Genomic DNA, 20,375 nt, shown 5'->3' on the forward strand with positions numbered 1-20,375 from the left:
AGCATAGCAGTCAAGACCTTCATCCCCGCTCGGGTCCGTCCCTGCCATCCTCACAATGCTTGGTCCTCAAGCGCTGCCGTCCAGCTGGAAAATCCCATCTCCGCTTCATGCACAGGGAACCGAGGCATGGTTCTGGGTGAGGCCGTTTGCCTGAGCTGCAAACAGCAAATACCCGACAAAAGCTTGGTGTTATTTCAAAATAACTGAAACCCACTAACCCCGGCGTGATTCTGCAGCGGTGCCCGGGGGGGGGTCAGCAGTGGGGAGGAGACTCTTCCATTTCCCCACCTCCACCCCACCCAAGGAAATGCAACCTAAAAATGCTGATGTGTTTACATCAAAACCCTCTCCTGCCTGCATTAAAAAGAAGAAAAAAATATGGGTGGGAAAGTTGGGAAAGAGAAGGGGATGAAAAAGCTCCTCTGTGAAATGGCCATGCCTTTCAAAGGTTCATTTCAGGTTGAGTTTGCTCTGTCCCGGAGGGTCTTTCATTTCAGGGTTGAGAAGTTTTATGGGGTCATTTCTTAGGAATCTGCTTTGCACATGCATGGCTGCAGAGGAGGTTGCTTGGGGCTGGGGCTGGGGAAGCCCAGACCTTATCTGCCAGCCTGGCAAAATCCGCTCAGGAAGAGGGAAATCATTATTTTTAAAGCAGTAAAGTCTTGTTCCTGCTTCCCAGCGCTTTGTGCGAGAAAAGTGCATCTGCTGTGTACGAACCATATGGAAGTTCCTTATTTCTTATATTTTGTTTTGATAGATAAGTGGGACAGTTTTATAAAAGAAACTGAAGATATCAACACCCTTAGGGAGTGCGTGCAAATTCTGTTTAACAGCAGATATGGTGAGTAGGAGTTAATATCCCATTATGCATCTGCAGCGCTTGTGGTTTGCATATCATTATATAGCAATCATTTTTGTTCCCTAACACAGCAGCAGAAGCCATATGCTAGAGCTCCCTTCTCTTCCTAACACATTTAGCCCAGCAGTTCCCAGTCTCTGGGTGTCTGCTGAAGGTTATGTCAATATTTCCATTTGGAGCTCCCCCCACTGTCGAGGAATTTATAACTGGGCTGTAAAACAGCCCTAGTTTGAAGCGTGGCACGCCAGGTCACAGTGCCCGGGCACTGCCGGCACTTGCAGGCGACGGGGAGCAGTGGCATGCGGCTGTTTTAAATTAACGTGGTAGGGGAAAAAAGAATATTGTCCTTATTGCAGCTGTGTTTTTCCACCTGCACGGCTTATGGGTGTCATTGGCGCTTCCCTTGCCATGGGCAGTGCTTTTGGGTTAGTTTCTGGGCGTTTGGGCAGCTGTAAGCTCAGGAAATTGCTTGGGAATGGGTTGACGGGCTAGAGGTTGTCACCTGTACCATCCTCATCAGGCTGTGTAATTCATGAGTTATAGACGGGCTATAAATATGTGCTGTGTAACTCATGAGTTATTTATGGCCTATAGATGAACTCTGTAACTTATAAAGTGTATATGTGCTATGCAACTCGTGAGTTGTATAGCTCAGCGACCTGCTGCGGTCACGCGGAAGTTGGGGACAGCACATGGGCCAGGTCGCCCCTGGTTTGAGCAACACTGGGCATGTTTGGGGGTTTTGGAGGACACCGTTACCTGTGTTTGCTGCTGCGTTGTCTCCCTGTTGTCCCATCTCCCATGGGTGAGCTGCTCCCGGGGCTCACCTTCTGGGACAAGCAAAGGAGAAGAGGGTAGGAGGCACTTGCTGCGCTTGAGTTCAAGCCATTACACCTTCATTTTATCATCTGTAAAAGGAATAGCACGTGTTTAAGTGAAAACCATGCATTCACCTTTCAGCTGAAGCCTTGGGGTTAGACCACATGGTCCCCGTCCCGTACCGGAAGATTGCCTGCGACCCCGAGGCGGTGGAAATCATTGGCATCCCAGACAAAATACCCTTCAAAAGACCTTGCACCTACGGCGTCCCCAAACTCAAGCGGATACTGGAGGAGAGGCACAACATCCATTTTGTCATCAAAAGGTGGGTGGCAAGGAAGGCAAGGGAGAGTGCATGGCCTTGAGGGGGCTCAGGGATTTAAGCTGTGTTCCCTCCGTGCTCACAGGGTTTGTTTGGACACCCAAAACCCATTTTACCCTTTTTTATGGAAAAGAGCTAAACAGCTCTTTTTTCCCCCCAAACTTCTGTTTTCCATCGCTCTCTCCCTTTTTGCGAGGATGTGGCAGGGCTGGCTGTATCACTGTCACCTCTGAGCCCCACTACCTTGTTGTAAGTCCATGCAGACGTTGCCGGTGCCACCCTAAGCATTTTGGGTGGTAACGGGACCCTCCAATTGTGGCATGACTCTCTCCAATGGCATTTGGCAGATGGGAGCGGTGCCTCCAGGCGGGAGGAGGTACATCCGTATTCATGACACACCTCCACCTTGTTTTGTGGTGATCACTTATGGACATCCTAGATATACAACGATGAGGACGTATCACCTACAGGCAGGGCGTTGTGTCTTGGTGTCTGCATTTGCACTGGAGTAGGAGGAGTGGACGCTTTCCTGGTTATCTCTGCACTGCGCAACCCCTCTTTGCTTCTCTGTCAGGAAAATCTGCTTTATAATATATTTATTTATTCAGTCCCTGCCTGTGCAGCACTGATGTTGTTTCCCTGCTAGAGGTGTGAAACTACGGCGCAGAAAACCCCCGGCTAAGGCTCCCAAGGGAGCTAAAATCACTGACATCGACAGGACTTAGGCATCCTGGAAGGAATTAGCTTTCCAGATGTCAGCCAGTGGAGGAGCCACTTTGTCCCACGCCACTTGGGCTGCGCCAGGCTGGATCAGGCCCCGGCACGTGGCCCTGAACACACTTTGCTCCTATGAGCAAAGTTGTGGGTGGCACCAAAATACAATATTCAGGAGACACATGACATCTGGTCGATGGTCTACACGGTGAAGTGAAGGTTCAGCAATATCTACTTCGGTCCCACTGTCTCTGTTGGTAAAGCCAGCCTATAGCAGCTTCATTTAATAAGTTAATTAAATTAAGAGAATGACTTGTAAGCAGATTTAAAGGTGCTTTACTTAAAAAGCATATGCTGTAATATTGCTTGGTTGCACAACAGGCTAAAAGGCTTTTTTTAAATTTTTTTTTTTGCTGAAAAATTCATTCCCTTTTTTAGAGAATGAATAAAATGACTATTTTGACTTGACTTAATGCTGTTCATTAATAAAGCCTAAAATTCAGTCATTAGAAGCACCTATTTCTAATCCCTTTTTTTCCCTTTCCTCCTAGGATGTTTGACGAGAGAATTTTTACAGGTACGTTCTCCATGTCCTTTGATTTATTGCCCACAAAATTGAAAGATTATCCAGAGAAGCAGAGTTGAAATAAAGTCACCTGTAACCAGCAAAAGTGCAGGACACATGCAATTATGATCAGTGAGGAGAAGCACACCTGGGCATGCTGAGATTGCCTTCGCCTGGGATCGGTGCAAGCACTGCGCGCCCCTTAAATAGTGTTTTGAAGGTTTAAGCGAGAAATCCCTGGTGCGTGACGCTGGGATGGCTCCCTGCTTGGCAGTGTTAGGTTTACAGTTGGACTCAATGATCTTCAGGGTCTTTTCCAACCTAAATTATTCTATGATTCTACAGGCAGCACATGGCATGCTTCTGTGCTTTCAGGAGGAAGAAAAATCACTTCTGGGTTCCTCACTGGTAAATTATTCTCTTTTTGGCTGGGAAGTGCTAGCATCATCCAGCCACTGACTGTTTTTAAAAAAACAAAAATCCATTTTTTCGGTGACAAAACCCTGGGCAGGGGTTTTCTTCAGCTTTTTTTGCCCCATGTTTTTACTCCTTTTGCCTTGAGAAGGAGAAGCCAGACTAAGTGCTTCTTGTCAAATAAAAGGAGACAGGCACCGGTGCAGTCCGACCTGACCCTCACTCCAGCAGCTGCCCCCATTCCATCACCCTGATACCCACCTGAAATATGGCACTGCACCCAAATTTATCACCACCCAGGCCCGCTTCCAGATTGCCTGGGCTTGGCTCACAAGTAAAGACATGTTTTGGGGTTGTTGTTTTTTTTTTTTTTCCCCAAGCTGCAAACCCCAGGTGCTGGCTTTCCAGACACCACCTTCTTGGATATCTCCGCCAGCCAAATTAACCCTTGTGGCCCCGGGACAGCCCTGGCCCCAAGGGTGCTCCCTGGGGATGATGACACCAGAGCCACCCAAAGGGGGCCTCCAGCAGAGCCTAGAGGGGGTCCCACCTCCATGGGGCGTTTTCTTTGTCTCCAGCCCCATTAATGACTTTGTTTCTCAAGAAAAGGATTTTTTAAGCTTTGCCCCACCCCCAAGGGATGGAGCACTGAACTGTGTCTTGGGATGCTTGGCTTTTCCTTGCAAATCCATCATGGTTGCGCGGTATCTGTGGGAGGCATTGCATACATCTGTACCTCAGCTCAAGAGCTGCTGGTGGAAAGCACCGTGCTATGAGCTCAGGGGTTACATGGCAGAGAGGTGCAAGTGGAAATTAGGAGATGAGGAAGCAAACCCAGCAGGGCTGGGGCGGATGGCAGTTCCCCCTCCCCTGCCTGGTCCCTGCAGGGCTACCAGAAGCAAAACACATTAAACCTGGCTTTTTGTGATTCGCGTCAGCACATCTGACTGTGCAAAAAAAAAAAAAAAGCATCTGCTGAGTCAGGAGGTGCCATTTTTGCAAAGACACTATTTTCCGAGCGGAGCTGTATTTTAAATTGCCAATTGCAAAGTATCCCAAAGCTTCCCCATACAGTTTTGCTCACCCTTTAATTAAAATACCCACCACTGCTAGGAAACCTATTTTTGCTACTCCCCTGGGTAGCAGCTTCAGGCAGGCTTTGCTGCTGCAAGAACAAGATTTGGTCCATAGAAAGCACAAATTAAAAGGAGCCTTTTGGACTGTCAGTAGATAAATAGTGTCTTTAAGGCTCTATATTGCTGCTGGTCCCATTGCCAGAGCCCTGCCCTTCCTTGCAGGCTGGAGCCAAAAGGAAAAAGGCTTCATGTTCCCACAGACGGGATATGATTTGGAAGGGTGGGGATGTCGCGATGGCACTTTGAGACCAGCGAAGGGCCTTTGGCAGCAGCTATTTAACAAGACACCTACGTGGTTTCTGCAGCCTCACGGTGTAATTTCATTCCCTCCTTCCCCCAGCACTAATCCTTCAGCTCTTTGCTCACCGTCCCTGCCTGATTTTCATTTCCTACCCTGCCTTCAGATCACTCTTTTCATCTCCAAGGTCACTGCTGAGGCTTCGTTTCAGCTCCTTTCAGGTTGCTGAGGAACAGGGAAGGGAGAGAGGAAGTTTTTCATGGTGACAGGATGCTTTTGTCCCCCTCCGCATTGCTGCAGCAGAGATTTCTCCCGCTGCGTGCAGGGCTCGGAGCTGCGGGATGGGGCTCCCTGTGGCACTGCTGCTCTGGGCTTTGCCAACCTCCCATCCCCTCCCTTGGGACAGGGCTCTCTCCACTTTGGGGCTTGCTCCTGCAGCACTGGTCCATGGCCCTGGCCACGCCTGGGTTTCCCGACCCCGATCCCCACCTCTCGGCACCCTGTCCTGGCATCCAGCCCTTTCTGGAGATGCTCCATCCCTGGCAGGACTTCCCAGTGCACACTTAGTTATGCAGAGGTTTAAGCAAAGTTTTGCTATTATTTTAACGTGTAAACCTGATTAAATCTGTACCCTTCCCTTTGCAAGCAAGTGACGCTTGATAACCTGTCCCCCACCCCAACCTCAGCTCTGGGACTGGAGGGGGGAAAAATGGAGGTGGAAAAGCTGCATCATTGGTATCTCTGGTTGCTAATTCTGGTTTTGCTTTTCCTTCCAAACCTGCCCTGCGCACCCGGCACCAGGAAGCAAATTTACCAAAGATCCAACCAAGCTGGAGCCCTCCAGCCCCCCTGGGGAGATCTCCCCCGAGCCGCACCGCGGGGCCGTGCTGGACCTGGCAGGGACCTCTCAGGCCAACAGCAGGTAAGTGCCACTCCTGTCCCCCTGCCGCTGCAAAGTGACATCCCTCAGAGAGTTATTTTGGAGGTGTTAATGTGCACAGCACGTCATCGCTGTGCTGTGGGCTCGCACGTTGGCTGGGAAGGACGGGCACAGGAGGGTGCAACGGGTGCAATTCAGTAAGATGCAGCATCGGGGAGATGTTGTAGGTAACATGGTGGGAAGGCGAGCAGCTGTAAAGGCGTTGCTTTCCTGTCTCCCTAAAAACCCACTGCAATGGTACAACTAGCTGGCACAGGAGGAGACAGAGCACCCCCATCCTTTTGCGAGCCAAAATAGCAAAGTTTGGAATCATTGATTTTGTACAAAACTGACGAAATCAGGGCCGTGCCTGGGCAGGCTAGGATTATCTGCAGGAGCACTCTCCAGTCTTAAAGTATGGCCTAAGGATTCACCCTCAGTCGGCACCATAACACAACATCCTGCTAATTAAGCGTTACTTGTTTATAAAGCTCACAGGGAGACTAATAGCGGATTAGCAGATGTTTTAATAAAGGTGGGGTTATAGAGTTCAGCAGGGCAGGAGGCTTTTTATGAGAGTACCTGTTTCTGGTATAACCATGCCACAAGCTAGACTGGTCTGTAACGTGCTGGCAGGGCCTATGGAGGGTATAGTGCTTCTTTCCAACCCGTGCTGGGAGATCCAGAAGGTATTTTCCTCTGTGTAACCTCAGCTTCCTTCATTTTTGCTTCAGCTGGTCAGAAGCAAGGTGATATTTAGCCCCAACATTTACCTTTAAAATCACTTTAAATAAGAGAAGCAGGGCAGCAGTTCATAGCAGTATAACTGGTGCTCACGGGCAAGGCTGCGCTGCAGGGAAAGGAGCCTTTTCCCAGCCTTGCCCCGCACAGATGGCTCGGTCATGGATGGGTTTACAAGCAGCAAAATGAACTTTGCTGGGTTGTCTGTTTGCACACCCATGCTGGAGGCCACTGGCTGCAAGAGGCTCAGGACCACAGGTGTAGGAGCGAGTGCTCCTCAGCCTCTCTGGCACAAAGTCTTGGTGCCCGGTGCTGACACCTCTGCCAGCTGCGGCTGCAGACCGTGCTATGGGGTTGGTAACTTCTGCAAGCCAGGATGGGGAGATGGGGTAACTTGCGCCTGTCTCCTCCATGGTATGTGTGGGGTTCCCCTCTCTCCTTGGCTCTTTGTTGACATGAAACCGCGACAGGTTAGAGACTCCTTCTGGTTCTCCCTAGTGCTGTTTCAGGTTTGTCACCTTGGATGTGGCTGCCGTGTGCCACTAAAGCCGTGCTCGCACTGGGTGGGGGAACGTGCCACATCGGCAGTGTTAGAGCAGGCAGTGAGCGAGCCTGGAGGTGCACCAAGCACTGAAATCTCACAACTTCACGGGGCAGAGACCTCTTGAGCTGCCCAGTCTGCGGGGCTGGCAGTTGTCACCCAGCCCTCTGGGTATCTTCAGCTTCAAAGGAGGGTTTGGGAGTGGTTTTACCCCACGGGGTTGGGATGGCTCTTGCACAACGTTGCTGCCCCACTGCTGCGGGACACCACCGCGTCCCCTCCCAGACTTTGTTTTGCTAAACGGAACAAGCCAAATTCTTGTCATCCTCTCCTCCACCAGGGATGGGGTGCCGGGAGCACCCATGGGTGTCACTCATGCCCCATGCTATGCCACGGTGATGTTTCCTGCACTTTGCAGAGGCTGGCCCCACTTCCTTGTACCATTGGCTGCGAGTGCAATATAAGCCGTGCCGCACTGGAGCTCCGATGCAAGGCAGAGTCAACCATGGGCATGGGAAGGGGGTTAAGATGAGCGCATGGTTGGGTTGGCTTGCTTGGACCAGGTCTCTGTGGGTGATGTTGGTTTGCTCTGTGCATTAATATTGTATGTGGGTTGAAATGGTCGGTGCTCAGTGTGCAGGTGCCACCCCTAAAGGACAGCACCCTCAAATGCTGTGCTGGTGAAGCAAAGTCGTGGCAGCACGGCCACTCACCTGCTCTGCTGGAGGGAGGCTGGCAGCAGCTGCCTTTGGGTGTCCGTGCCGGAGCGCGGCTGGCTGTGCCACTCCAGAACCTTTCAGCAGCAGCAAGCTCAGTGCACTGGGTGAGTCAGCCCTTTCCAACCATTTAAAATGCGTTGGAGGAATCATACCCCACAAGTGCCTGTTTCTCTTCCTGATGATGAAGGGAGTCCGGATGAGAGCCTCAGCCAGAGAGGTCTGCAATGGGAACTTGTCTGTGCTGGGTCCCAGCCTAAGGTGCTTCACTGGTGTTACAGGGAATTAAACTCAAATCTCCAGGATCCTCAGCTAGGGCTTAGCTGCAAAACCATTCTTGAGCCATTTTTTGCTTTCTGCACCTTGCTGAATCGCTCCATGTCTGAAGGCATTTAGACTCAGGGACCAGCAGAGCATCTGGTGATGGTGAAATGGTGATGCTTCCAATACCACTGGCCTCTAAGCATGCTGCAGGGCTGAAACCTGGCCTGATGCTTCTCGTTTTCCCGTTCATTTGTTAACATTTGCAATTAGGACCCTTTTAATTTTTGCAACAGAAGATCCCACTGTGAAGTTAAATTGGGGTGACTGGAAACAAGAATGTGGAAGGACAGAATATTAGGATGCCGAGCTGGTTTCTGCAAAGCAGTGGGTAGATAACCAGCTACCATGTGTCTGTGGGAGTGTGCCAGTGGGGTGGGAGCTGAGGTTTGCCACTGCAGAGCTCTGAGGGCGCTGGAGGCTCATGGTCCCTGTACAGCCCTCACTGACGCTGCACCATCCCCATCTCACCTGCTGCACTCCAGCTGTGGGCCAGGTAGGGGTTGCACGGAGCAGTAAAACCACTTTAGAACACCCTATGGGGGAAAAGTAGGTTTTTTAGGGGTGGTTTGTACCCAGCCAGATTCAGGTCACCCTCCCCATGGTGGTGCTGTGATGTGGACTGCACTGGGCTGGGCTGACCACCTTCCACTGGTGTAAATCTGGCACAACCTTAAGATCACCCTGGGGTCCCTTTTGAATTTTTCCTAGCTGTATCTATATATGCCTTGTTCCTGATTTATACTGTGTGCATGCACATTGAATCGGGCCACGGACCCCAAGGTTCATGTGTACCTCTGGTTAAAAAGGGAATCATGAATTGCAGTGATGGTGCACAGCTTGCTTTGCCTGCCGCAGGGGTAAACTTATATCTCCCCAAAATCTCCCAATGCATTGATAACACCTATCTGCAGGAAAATATAGGTGGATATTCAAATCCCACTTTGTTCTTCCTGCAAATGAGGAACCTCTGTTCCCTGGTAGGAGCAGAGCATTTCCATAGCGGTGGTCCACCCAGGTCAAAGTCGAGTTCCAGGGAAGGGGCAGTGCCAGATCCAGGGAGAAGGACCTGATACTGCAAGGGGTAACGCTTTCCCTGGGGAAGCCCTCCTCCCAAATTTCCCTAGTGAAAGGTTGACTTTAGCCCAAAGTGGGAGAGTTTAAAACCCTTCCCAAGGCTCCTAGGTAATATATACAGTACTTTCTAGACCAGAGATCCTTTTTGCCCATTCCACATTTAGGAAGAACATTTCAAGAGCGCTCCTGGCTTCCTTTGCGTTGCCTGTAGTTTGTTCTGCTGACGCTGCTGAGTGGATTCAGGCGAGCGAGCAAGTGCTTTTGAACATCCCCTTGAGCCAACAGGGATGTGGTGCTGGCTCAGTAGGGTTTTCCTTCCCCCTGAAGGACCAGCGTCATGGAGGACTGTGTTTTCCAGTGCCGTTCCTTGGCTCCCTTACTGCCAAAGAGCCGTGGTTGTTCTTGTTTAAGAAAGAGAGAGGCAGAAAGCAAATGTGTCCTGAGAATGCAAAGTAATCTCATTTGGATGCTGAACACCTTGTGTAAATTCCTGAGCATGCAAAGTTAACTGTAGACATGGGTTTGGGATAGTGCCCAGTTTTCAGGGGAGAAAAGCTTTGAGCAGAATAAATATTTACCAAATCAATTGACTTTTTTCCTTTCTCCCTATTTGCTTAACTCCATGAGTAACCACATTGTAATGATGCTTTATGCACTGCTCTCTTCCACAAAGGGATGAAGTCAACCAGGTTTCGGGCTTAAAACCCTCTTGCTTTCAGGAGCTCTCTGCTGCGGTTACATCCATCGGTGTCTAGAGGCAGGGCTGCAATCAGCGGTGGTGCAGGACCGGGGTGGGTTTGGGAGCAGGGCCTATTTGCAGAGAAACCTGCAGACCCTGGCTTTCCCTTGCAGCCATGGATGCCGTGCCGCTGCTGGGACCGTGGGTGCAGTGTTCCCAGGGACCCGTCCGCAGCCCTTGTCTGCCATCACAGGAGGCTGCAGTGTTTCTCCCTCCTGCCAGGATCAGTCCTATGCACACCGCTGGGTTTTAAGCTCTCTCTTTGGTTGCTCCATGACCACCTCTCTTGTCTGCCTTTTTCTTCCAGGTCCGAGAAGTGTAGTGCTTCTGAAAGCTGTGAACCAGGTGAGGAATAATTGATTTTCTCTTGCAAAATAGTGATATTGGGGGGGCACTCAAGAAAGCTGTCTGCAGAGTAACTTGGATGTGTGGTACCAGTTACCTGGTTGCTCCACGGTGCAGTTCTCTAAGGACTTTATCCCCATTCGATAGATGCAGAGATGAAGGGTCTTACCCTGTGACCTTCCAGCTGGGTCCCAGAAGTGTGTAAATTGAAATAATGAGACTTAAGCATGTGCTTAAATGTGAAGCTAAGGGAACTCTTCAGTCTCTGAGTTCCCTTCTTGAAAGCCACCGCAGCTGGGTCACCGAGAAATCAGCGGTGTCAGTGTTCTGAGCACCGAAAATGAGAAGGAAATGCTTTTTCCACATTTAGGGGCTTGGACCCATTGAAACGCCACAAGGAGCCTCGCTGTCCTACCCGCCCAAGCTGCAAGCTGTGACTCAGCCCCTTGCAATGAATCAGTCCCACCCTAAGGGAGAAAATTTATCTGGAGATAAGAGGCAGCTGGGCTGACTGAGCACCGTGGGCAGCATCCTCCCAGGGCAGCTTCTGCGAGCTGGCTGGTCCAGCATGGGCTCCCATCTGTCGGGGTTCAAACCACGCTGTATTTTGCTGGGGTTCAGCTGGTCGCATCCTGGCGTGATGTGCCTGCGGTCGGACCCCCCAGAGCATGGGTATGCAGCAGGGCATGTCCCAGTCATGAGTTTGGGAGCATTAAAAATGCCAGGAGCGCCCACTGGAGACAGCTCCTCCTGTGTCCCCACCAATGCTTGTTGGTGACCCAGGTAGTTTTAAGTGAAGAAGGCCAGGAAATGAGCACGTAACGAGGGCCAGCAGCCAGTTTGAGGGCACCAACAGCTCCTGCCAGCTGAGGTGTTTGCAGAGGCCATGCCCACGGGTGCCCTTCGGGTACCTGCATGCCATGGGCTTGATGCTGCTGGACCACTTGGCTGAAGCCTCGTTGCTGTGGGATGCTCAGCTGGCACTGAAGTCATGGCCAGCCACGGTTTCCCTGCCTGTGTTGGGGGGCAGACACGGCATTGCTGGTTCCTGTTGGCGATTGCCTTTTGTTGCCTTTCCCCGGTAGGTACCTCAGGAGAACTGGGTGGGATCAGGCAGATCAAAATCGAGCCGGATGAGCTGGACATCATCCAGATCACTGTGCCAGGTAAGCAATGGGGTACTGGTTGTGTGCAGTGGCCTCTGTGCGAGCAGGGCTGCTGCATCGTGTCTCGGCATTTTGCTTTGAGAAGAGGTGTTTGCAGGGTATCTCCCAGCATGGGAGGTCCCCCCGTGCCCATGCACTGGTCTTTCTTCCCTGAAAGTCATTTTAAGGGGCATATTGGGAATGAGCTGGTTTCCTGGGGGCGGTGGAGGGTCTCTTTCTTGTTTCTCCCTCTCCTTTGTTGCTTTTCTGTCTCGCCTTTCCCCTGGAGCAAGCGAGCCTGGTTTGCTGCTTTCCTTCATGTGTGGGCTTGAAGGATCCCAGGTATCGGGTGTGGGATGCTTTTGATGAGGTCCTTAATTTAGAAAAACAGCCTGGTTATGAAGAGTTTGTAAGAACAGGTTTAATATTAAGCACATGCTGAAAATGTGTTGGAATTGGTGGCACCGATGCATTTCCCCATGTTTCTGCCTGGAGAGGTCGGTGGCGATGGGTAGTGATGGAGGTGAGCGGTTGGGTGCTTCAGAGACAGCTGGGAGAGTTGGCTTCCACTTAGCTGACCTGGACAGTGGAGCAAATGGTAGGATGATCCTCAGAGTTTAATGAGTGGATAGTTAGCACTTTGCATTTTCAGTGTGCTTTACAAACATTAATTAATAATCTCACCAGAATGAGGGCAGCAACAGGACTCGCAGCATGCCTGAGGGCAAGCGATGCTGGGGACAGCGGTGACACCCGGCCCTGCTGCACCAGTGCGATCTCTGTTGCACTCGAGTTGTAGCAGTCCCCTTCATAAAGTGATACTTGGGGAGTCACTCCAGATTATCACAGAATGGACTTAACATACAGTTAATATAGGGGAAAGAGAAGGAACAAGGTATAGTGGTAGATCAAACATTTTCATTTTCAACTTGGCAGCTAATGGAAGAGAAGAAAGCTAATACGTGGCGAGCTGGCAGTGTGTGTGAGGAGGAGGAGGAGGTGTTATCACTCCTCCAGTGCTGGGTAGATCATACTTCAAGTCCAGAGTCCACCTTTTCTTACCTTATTTGAAGATCAAGTTCAATCAGAGGGAGTACAGCTGAGGGCAGGGAGGAGGATTAATAGAAAAGAGGTGTTCACCTACAGGGAGAAATTGGTGAAATTTGGATTATTCTGCGAGGTGATGATTAAGAACTGACCTTACTGAAGTATTTAAACTAGCTGAAGGTTTATTTAAAGCTAAATTTGGATAGCTCTTTGAGGATGTTGGAGAGCCCAGCATTAGGGGAGACAGGTTAAAATGAAGAGGGCGTACAGATTACGTAAGGGAAACAAAAGGAGGTGTGATTTTGGGGAGCAAGGCAGCATGAGTGGAATGGTTTTCCCACAGAGGAGTGGCTAAGTCAAGCAGCATTAACTTTTTAAGCCAAAATTGAGTGTCTAGATGGAATTAAGCCAAGTAAATAATTTTTAATTATTTTTGCTCTTCACCTTCTACAGAGGTTAGGAAGAAACTTTTGCTCCTTTCCCTCAGGCTGAAAGGGCAGGTGTGTTTCAGGGATGAGGTCCAGGTGGTCCCGGGAAGGAATAAGACAGATGCACCCCTGGAGCAGCTGCTGGTGTGGGGCTGTGGTGAGGGGGACCCTTTGCTCAGCCCTTGCTGATGGGCCAGGACCCTCTGAACCCTGTTTTGGGGACGATGCCCCTCAGCATTGAAACAAAAGCTGCCCGTGGGGTTTTGTCCACAGACCGATCGCCCGGTTCAGATGAGATGCACGACCCAGTGCCCACACACATGGCCTCGGAGGAGACGAACTACATCCTAGAAACGGTAGCAGGTACCAGAAATGAAGCATCCAAGAGACTGCATGGGGCACAGGAGTTCGTGTGTGTGTCAGAAATGAGTAAATACCATTTATGAGCCAAGGTGATGGAGTGGGGACCTACTTTCAGAGTTGTGGCCTCAATCAGGCCAGCTGGGAGCTGGTAGACAAACTGGTGGCTTTTCTGGCACCACTGCTCCTTCCCAGCCCCTTTCCAGTCCCAGTGTGCTGCAAACCCCGTTCCTCAGCCTGGCTTATGACTAGGATTTACCTGGGGGATTTGTGCCGGCACTGCGGCCAAAGGGCGGACAGACCTCTTGGATGTAGGTGATGGGTTTATTCTGCTTATGCAGCTCCTGGCATGATGCTGCCAGTCTGAGCCCGTGCTGGGATGCGTGCTTAGAGCTTAGTGAGGGGAAGGGGCAGCTGGGTGATTGTGGGGGACCCAGAGAACTCCTGCTCATGTCTGGTCTGGTTTTGCTGGTGCCAGCCACCACTAACCCTCCTCTTCCTCAGCAGGGATGGAGAAGGGGCCCAGCGAGGAGTCACGACATGAAGAAAAGCAGATGGAGGGATCAGGTGAGTGTACACTGAACTCTGAGCATCGCCCATCATTGCAAGTTTTTGGAAGGATGGATGAACACAGATGTATTTTGGATTGGGTTTCGTGGGCTTCCTACATTATCAGCAAAGCATTCAGCCTCCGTAAAGCTCAGCACGGAAGGGCACCACCATGTTCCTGGGCTCTGTCTTCCCCTCTCTTGCCCAGATTTACTTTTTCCCCTATTTTTTTTCCTCCTTGCTGCTAGCAGAGTTCTGTGGCAGGTGCATCACTGCCCTTCCTCGCTCGGGGGTGAGCTTGGAGGCAGCTGCTGGAGGACCAGCACTGATCTGGGAGGCATGAAGAGCACGTGGCTGGCTCTGCCAGGGGTCGGTGGCTGCTTGCCTGGGCTGTGCGTTGCTTGCCCCAGAGACAGCTGGTTTCTCAAAGCATTTCTCTCTCTTTTTTTTTTTTTTTTTGCAGATGGTATAGGGGATGTTTTAAGTCATTTGAGGAAACAAGTTGAAATTTTGTTCAACACGAGATACGGTAAGATGGTCATTAACACACGTTCATCATGCCGAGTGCCGGCCTCTGCTGCAGGGAGCTCCTAATTGCTCAGAAATGTCACCTACCATTTCCAAAACAGCAGCTGAGTAAAGGTGCAATCTAATTTGTTCATTTGCTGTCTGCTGGGCTTACAAATGCATTTGAAATCTCCCTGGGCCTTGTTATTGCAGTTCTTCCCCTTGGTTTCCTCGATGCCTTTTCACTGGCTGCAGCCCAGGAATTGCTGCCATGACCTTCAGCCTTCCTCCTGCGGAGGGAAGGACCAAAGTGGTTCCCCCATCACTTGTTTGAAATATCTGAGAGGGTTTTCCATCCGAGGTGGTCACAGCATGGCTCCGGAAGGCTGGTGGGACCCCGGCGCTGGGGGCTGGCACTCAGCATGCTCTGCTCACCCGTTTTTAGAAAGGTTGTTTAACCCAGAAAAAATACAAGTGAGGTCATATGTGCATTTTGAGAGCTGGCAGAAAGTTTTTGCCACTGGCAGGACGAGGAGATGTGGGTCTGCCTGGTGGTCCCCAAAAGCTGGGGGGAGAGCTGAGCTGTAGCCCCTGGGCTGGGACAGCCCATTGTGACCGGGCAAAAGGAGAGGGGCCGGGATGCTCTCGGGCAGGGTTGGGCACTGGGGATGAAGCTGGAATGGCTGGCAGAGCGATGGCCCTCGATGTACCCCGTGTTTTAGTAACAGACTAGGAGTCCTCACCCACACTCGTGGGATTTTGTTGGTTTTTCACCTCTGGCCAAACTGCACTGCTTGGCGCTGGCTGTTCGGTTGCTTTTTGGCAATGTTTAGCAGAGCAAGGGGATCCCTTGCCATGCCAGGCTGCGCAGGCTGGCAGGACACCCTTGGGCACGTTCCCTGTCCCCTCGTCTAGCAGAGGGACATCCATGGAGATCTGGATGTGGGGTCCCATTGCCTTGTGGAGAGATGCTTGCAACCTTTATAGGAAGCCCCTTTGATGTGTGCCACCAAAAGGTAGGCTGTGTTAACACAGCAAATGCAAAAGCCAGCTCCGGGCAGTTGCCTGGCTCTATCCCTGACCTCGTGTCCACCAGTGTCAGGGACATCCCCACCAGGCACAGGGTGACAACAAACTCCAAACCTACCCCCCACTCCCTGCCAACATATCGCGTCGCTGCTGCTTTGACCCAATGTGGAGGTCCAGCAAACTAATGAGATTTGGTCCCTGTGCAGCGAAAGCCATAGGAATATCAGAGCCAGTTAAAGTTCCCTACTCCAAGTTCCTGATGTACCCTGAGGATCTGTTCGTTGTGGGCTTGCCAGAGGGCATCCTCCTGCGGCGCCCCAACTGCTTTGGGATTGCAAAGCTGAAGAAGATCCTGCAAGCGAGCAACAACATCCAGTTTGTCATTAAAAGGTAAGGCAGGTGGTGGACTGGCCGTCCCTTGGGGAGGATGTTCCTGCTTGGAGCTCCTGCTGCTGTGCTGTATCCTGGGGGACATCCATCACTTGGTCACCTTCAATAAATTTGCTTGATTAGAAGCAGCCAAGGCTTGTTGCCTTGTTGGAATCATCCCTGAGAGGCAGCGGTGGTGGTGTCACCTCTCCCTTGATGTCTTTTGGGGTTTTAATGCACTTTTGCAAAGGTTTGGCCACAGAAGCAGGGAGCACCCAAGGGTGGGTGAAGGAGCCAGAGCCTTTAACCTTCAGGGTGCACATCTGTGCCTCAGCGGGATGCTGCAGGCATTAAGGAAGATGCTGTCCTTGCGCTGGGGAGCAGGGGCTGTCACAGGAGCTGGGGGTACTGTGAGAAGCCATGACCGACATACAACAGCATTGCCCTGAAAGAGGGAATGGATCCAGCAGAGATGGATTTAAAAATGTCTTTAAGTATTTTGGGAGGTTTCTCACCCAAATGCTGACTCAACCTCCCTTGCAGAGGAAAGAGCTGATGTGACCAATGCATCGGGCAGCTGAAACAGAAAATAAATGTTGGAAGCACAGAGATTTTGTGCTGTCAGACCAGCAGCTCCCAGGCCAGCCCAGCCACACTTTGGGGTTTCTCCCGCCCCCATCCCAGACCCATTTCTCTGTGACGCAGCTTCAGCACGGCTCGTAACAAGCCCTGCTATCACCTCGCTGTGTGGTTTTAGCATTAGATAACCAAGTGACAATTTTGGGGGCATTAGATAACCAAGTGACAATTTTGGGGGCCAATTGAATGTTGAAAGGAGCCATGCACAGCTTCTCCCACCCCTGAGAAACATGCAGGACCATGTGTCCTAAAAGTCTGTAACCGCTGATTTAAGCTGCTCAGCTATCGCCAGCTTAATCTTATCCCGGGGAGCATTGCATCGGCTCAGTAAAGAGTCTGTCAGCATGAAAATAACTTCCAAAGTTCCTCCGCTGCATTGCAGGAGCTTTAAAATTGGTAGCCAGAGATAGTTAGTGGTTAGTGGCTGTAGGAGCGTTGTCTGAGGGGATGCTGGAGCAGTGGGGTGTCGCTGGCCGGGGAGCTCACTTGCATGCCCTCTGCTTCTTGCTGTTTTCCAGACCGGAGCTGCTGGCGGAGGGCATAAAGGAGCCAGTGTCGGACAGCCCGGCAGCCAAAGGTAGGCTGCGAGACGCCCGGCAGCCGGGCCGTTAAGGACTAGGTAGGAGAGGAGTGAGAGCGTTTTCCTACAGTGCGTCTCTTGCCTTCCCTCCCCACCTCGTTTCTTGGCTTGAAACCCCCTCCTCTGCATACCCCTCGGCGGCACTGCAAATCCTAATTCCTTTTATGTCCCCTGTCCCAGCTGCCGGCGAGAGGGACTCGAGTGAGGTGCTGCTGGAGGACACTGTGAAGAGACAGGGCTTTCAAGGTGAGGGCCTGGAGGCATCTGGGTGGGGTTGAGGCAGAGCCCCCGGCCCATGTGGGAGAGGAGCGGCCGTGGGGCGTCAGGGCTTGGTGGGTTGGCAGAGGAGCAAGGCGAGGCAAGGATGGGAGGGAGGAGAGGGAGAAGAGGAGGAGGTGGGGTGAGAGGATGGGAAGGACAGGCAACCAGAAGACAAGATGCACAGCTGGGGCGGGCAGTCCCGTAGGTCCAAGGAAGAGGCTCGAAGTGCTCTGGATAGTGCCCTAATTAACCAGCTTTGCTTATCTCGCCATCTGACCTTGCGAGGTGCATAATTAAGTCTTCCAAGCCTCGGGGTTTGCCTTTTCTAGGGCTTTTTCCACCTGGGTGATGTTTGTCTAAACACAGCTCCTGTCCCGCAGCTGGCATGGTGGCTCCATTGGGGAAAGGAGTGACGGTGAGAAGCCCGTGGGCTGTGGGGGCAAGTGCTGCCCTGCTCGAGCATCCCTTTTCGTTGGGCCATGGGGGCCTGCGAGGGTTTGCAGAGAGGGTAGGGAGGCTTCAAAGGCTTTGGCTTTTCAGAGAAGCTTTGGAGTGCATTTTATTTTTAACGCCGGTAATTATCGCAACTGAATCTTCGATTTCATGCGGCTTTTATTCTTGGCAAACAGGCAGGGGGAAAAAAAAATCATATTTCTGTTTAGATTATTTTTAAGGACTTTGAATAGCCCACTCCAGAGATTAGCTAATTGCAAGATAAGGACTTTCCTATAATTAGAAAATGGCATTACTTAAAAGTCACAGAGTGCCTTTTAATTTACCAGTAGAAGTCCATAATTGTTTCTTTATTTTACAGAAAATTATGATGCCAGGCTTTCCAGAATAGACGTTGCTAACACACTGCGGGAACAAGTCCAGGACCTGTTCAATAAGAAATACGGTGAGAAACCAAGGGGGGAGTTGGTTTTATTCCCCCCTTATCCCTTCCTAATTTTTTGCTCCCTATCCCTCCCCTCTCTTCCCGATTCCTCCTCGCCAAGTGCTTTCTCTCACCTCCCCCTGGAGCGGCTGGCACATTGGAGGGCCAGGGAGGGAACGGTGGGTCTGGGAATTGGTGCTCTTTGCTGCAGGCGCTTGCTGCCTAGGCAGCTCCCACGCAGCATGGGGGAGCCCGTGATGGAGAGCATGCCGCTGCCCTTCCCACTGCCTGCCCTTCCTGCTGCCTGCCCTTCCCAGCCACATTTTGGTGGTTTTTTTTCTTTTAACCTCCCCCTCCATGAAGAGCAGTGATGGTAAATTCATTAGCGGAGAATTGCGGAGCTGTGGGAGTGGGGGCTGCGGTGGGAGGTTGGGAAGGGAATAAGGAGGGGCCATAGCGAGCACTCGCGGGAGTGTCAGGGAATGAGTAGATGCCGCTCCTCCTGTCCCCAGGGCACCTACCCAGGCTCTGCAGGGCACTCCCATGGCCTGCCTGCCCCAGCATTTGTTCTTTGTCAAGCAAGGCAGGGAAATGCTGTTATCCCCATTTTCTAGGCAGGGGTAAGACTTGTGCAGGTTCCCAGGTACCCGCAAGAGCAATTACTTGCAAGGAAATGTGTAGCCTCAGTCCTGCAGCCAGACCTCAGAGAGGGAACATGCCTATGGAGTTATCTCCAAATAACATCCCAAAGCAAAGAGCAGCGGCTTTCCATCCCTCCCACTGCACTGTGTGGTCATCATTGTACAGGACGGTGCCTCTCCTCGGCCCCACCAGCTCTGCTGCGCGCACGCGGCTGCCTTGGGACCCCTCCGCTCCCATCGTGGAGGTGGCCTGAAAATGTTGCTCCTTGATCTAACGCTTGACATGGTGCCTCAAGCAGCCTGTTCATGCCACGCTGTGCTTTGGCAGGGTGGAGTCAGAGCTGCGGTAGAAATGGCATTCCTGGCATCCCGCGTGCTTACTGCTCGCTTACCGCTCGCTTCTCTCCCAGGTGAGGCCTTGGGGATTAAATACCCCGTGCAAGTGCCATACAAGCGGATCAAGAGCAATCCAGGGTCAGTGATTATAGAGGGGCTGCCCCCCGGGATCCCCTTCAGGAAGCCATGCACCTTCGGCTCGCAGAACCTGGAGAGGATATTGGCTGTTGCTGATAAAATCAAGTTCACCGTGACGAGGTATGTGGCGAGAGGTGTCAGCCAGCCTGCCGAGCAGGAGGGAGAGAGGAGGGAGCTGACCTAAATGCACCTCCTGCTCTGCCAGCCCCATTGGGGCAGGGCTGTAAATACTGTACATGCCTCCAGCCCCCAAGACAGCAATTAAGTCAGCAGCTAACAGTTTGACGGAAAGGAGGGGACCATAAAATAGAGATTCCTGCTCTTTCCTCCTGTCCGCTGCCCGGGGAGTTGGTGGGGAAGGCACTGGCAGGAGAAAATGGTGCTCACTGTGATGGATGCGCAGGCAGAGAAATCCCAGCCCCTTTTCCAGGAGGCTTGAGATAGGAAAAACGTTGCTTGGTTTATTGCTGGTGCAAGGCAGTGCTCAGGGTCCCGCAGCGCTTGGAGAGGCGCCAGGCACTGGCCATTCGTGGCAGGGTCCTGTGGGTTTTGCAGCCAAAGGGGATGGACACAAGTGGGAGGGGAAAAGCACTTTATGAATGTATCACTGTAAGGTGAGACAGGGGAAAAAATTATTGTTAAGAGTGGCTCCAGCACCTTCTTGCTGGGCCACGCTGCCTGTCTTCTTACCGATGGGGCGCATGCTGCCCTGAGCAGGGGCGCATGCTGCCCTGAGCAGGACCACAAGGACCCCATCCCCACAGACCTCCTGCCGGTCCTGCAGGAGTCGTCACACAGCATGTGAAGGACAGGCTGATCCCTAACCTTCCCTGGGCCATGGAATGATGCTTGGTCCAGACGTGTTGGCTTCCCAGTGGCATTTAATTTTAAATCTCCTTTTTTCCTTATTTTTCACAGGCCTTTTCAAGGACTCATCCCCAAACCCGGTAAGAGATGACACCTTTTTGCCTAAGCAATGCATTGGCCAAGTGTTTAGTGGCGG

At 51.7% G+C, this 20,375-nt stretch overlaps 1 protein-coding gene across 7 annotated transcripts in view; it reads left to right on the forward strand.

Moving 5' to 3' along the window:
- Nucleotides 1-20,375, forward strand: part of GTF2IRD1 (GTF2I repeat domain containing 1) — a 68,771-nt gene that overhangs the window by 34,598 nt on the left and 13,798 nt on the right. For 5 of the 7 annotated variants that reach the window (XM_052804182.1, XM_052804181.1, XM_052804180.1 and 2 more), the window contains exons 8-22: nucleotides 758-841; nucleotides 1,820-2,003; nucleotides 3,266-3,291; nucleotides 5,869-5,989; nucleotides 10,429-10,466; nucleotides 11,552-11,632; nucleotides 13,360-13,449; nucleotides 13,951-14,013; nucleotides 14,459-14,524; nucleotides 15,738-15,921; nucleotides 17,058-17,116; nucleotides 17,300-17,365; nucleotides 18,195-18,278; nucleotides 19,309-19,492; nucleotides 20,291-20,319. In XM_052804182.1, coding sequence (XP_052660142.1) covers nucleotides 758-841; nucleotides 1,820-2,003; nucleotides 3,266-3,291; nucleotides 5,869-5,989; nucleotides 10,429-10,466; nucleotides 11,552-11,632; nucleotides 13,360-13,449; nucleotides 13,951-14,013; nucleotides 14,459-14,524; nucleotides 15,738-15,921; nucleotides 17,058-17,116; nucleotides 17,300-17,365; nucleotides 18,195-18,278; nucleotides 19,309-19,492; nucleotides 20,291-20,319 — 1,359 coding nt within the window. The remainder of the gene's footprint in view (nucleotides 1-757; nucleotides 842-1,819; nucleotides 2,004-3,265; nucleotides 3,292-5,868; nucleotides 5,990-10,428; nucleotides 10,467-11,551; nucleotides 11,633-13,359; nucleotides 13,450-13,950; nucleotides 14,014-14,458; nucleotides 14,525-15,737; nucleotides 15,922-17,057; nucleotides 17,117-17,299; nucleotides 17,366-18,194; nucleotides 18,279-19,308; nucleotides 19,493-20,290; nucleotides 20,320-20,375) is intronic. The other 2 variants (XM_052804183.1, XM_052804186.1) reach the window with 1 other exon arrangement.

The sequence above is a fragment of the Harpia harpyja genome, chromosome 12, assembly GCF_026419915.1.
Source record: "Harpia harpyja isolate bHarHar1 chromosome 12, bHarHar1 primary haplotype, whole genome shotgun sequence".
Taxonomy (NCBI): Eukaryota; Metazoa; Chordata; class Aves; order Accipitriformes; family Accipitridae; genus Harpia; species Harpia harpyja.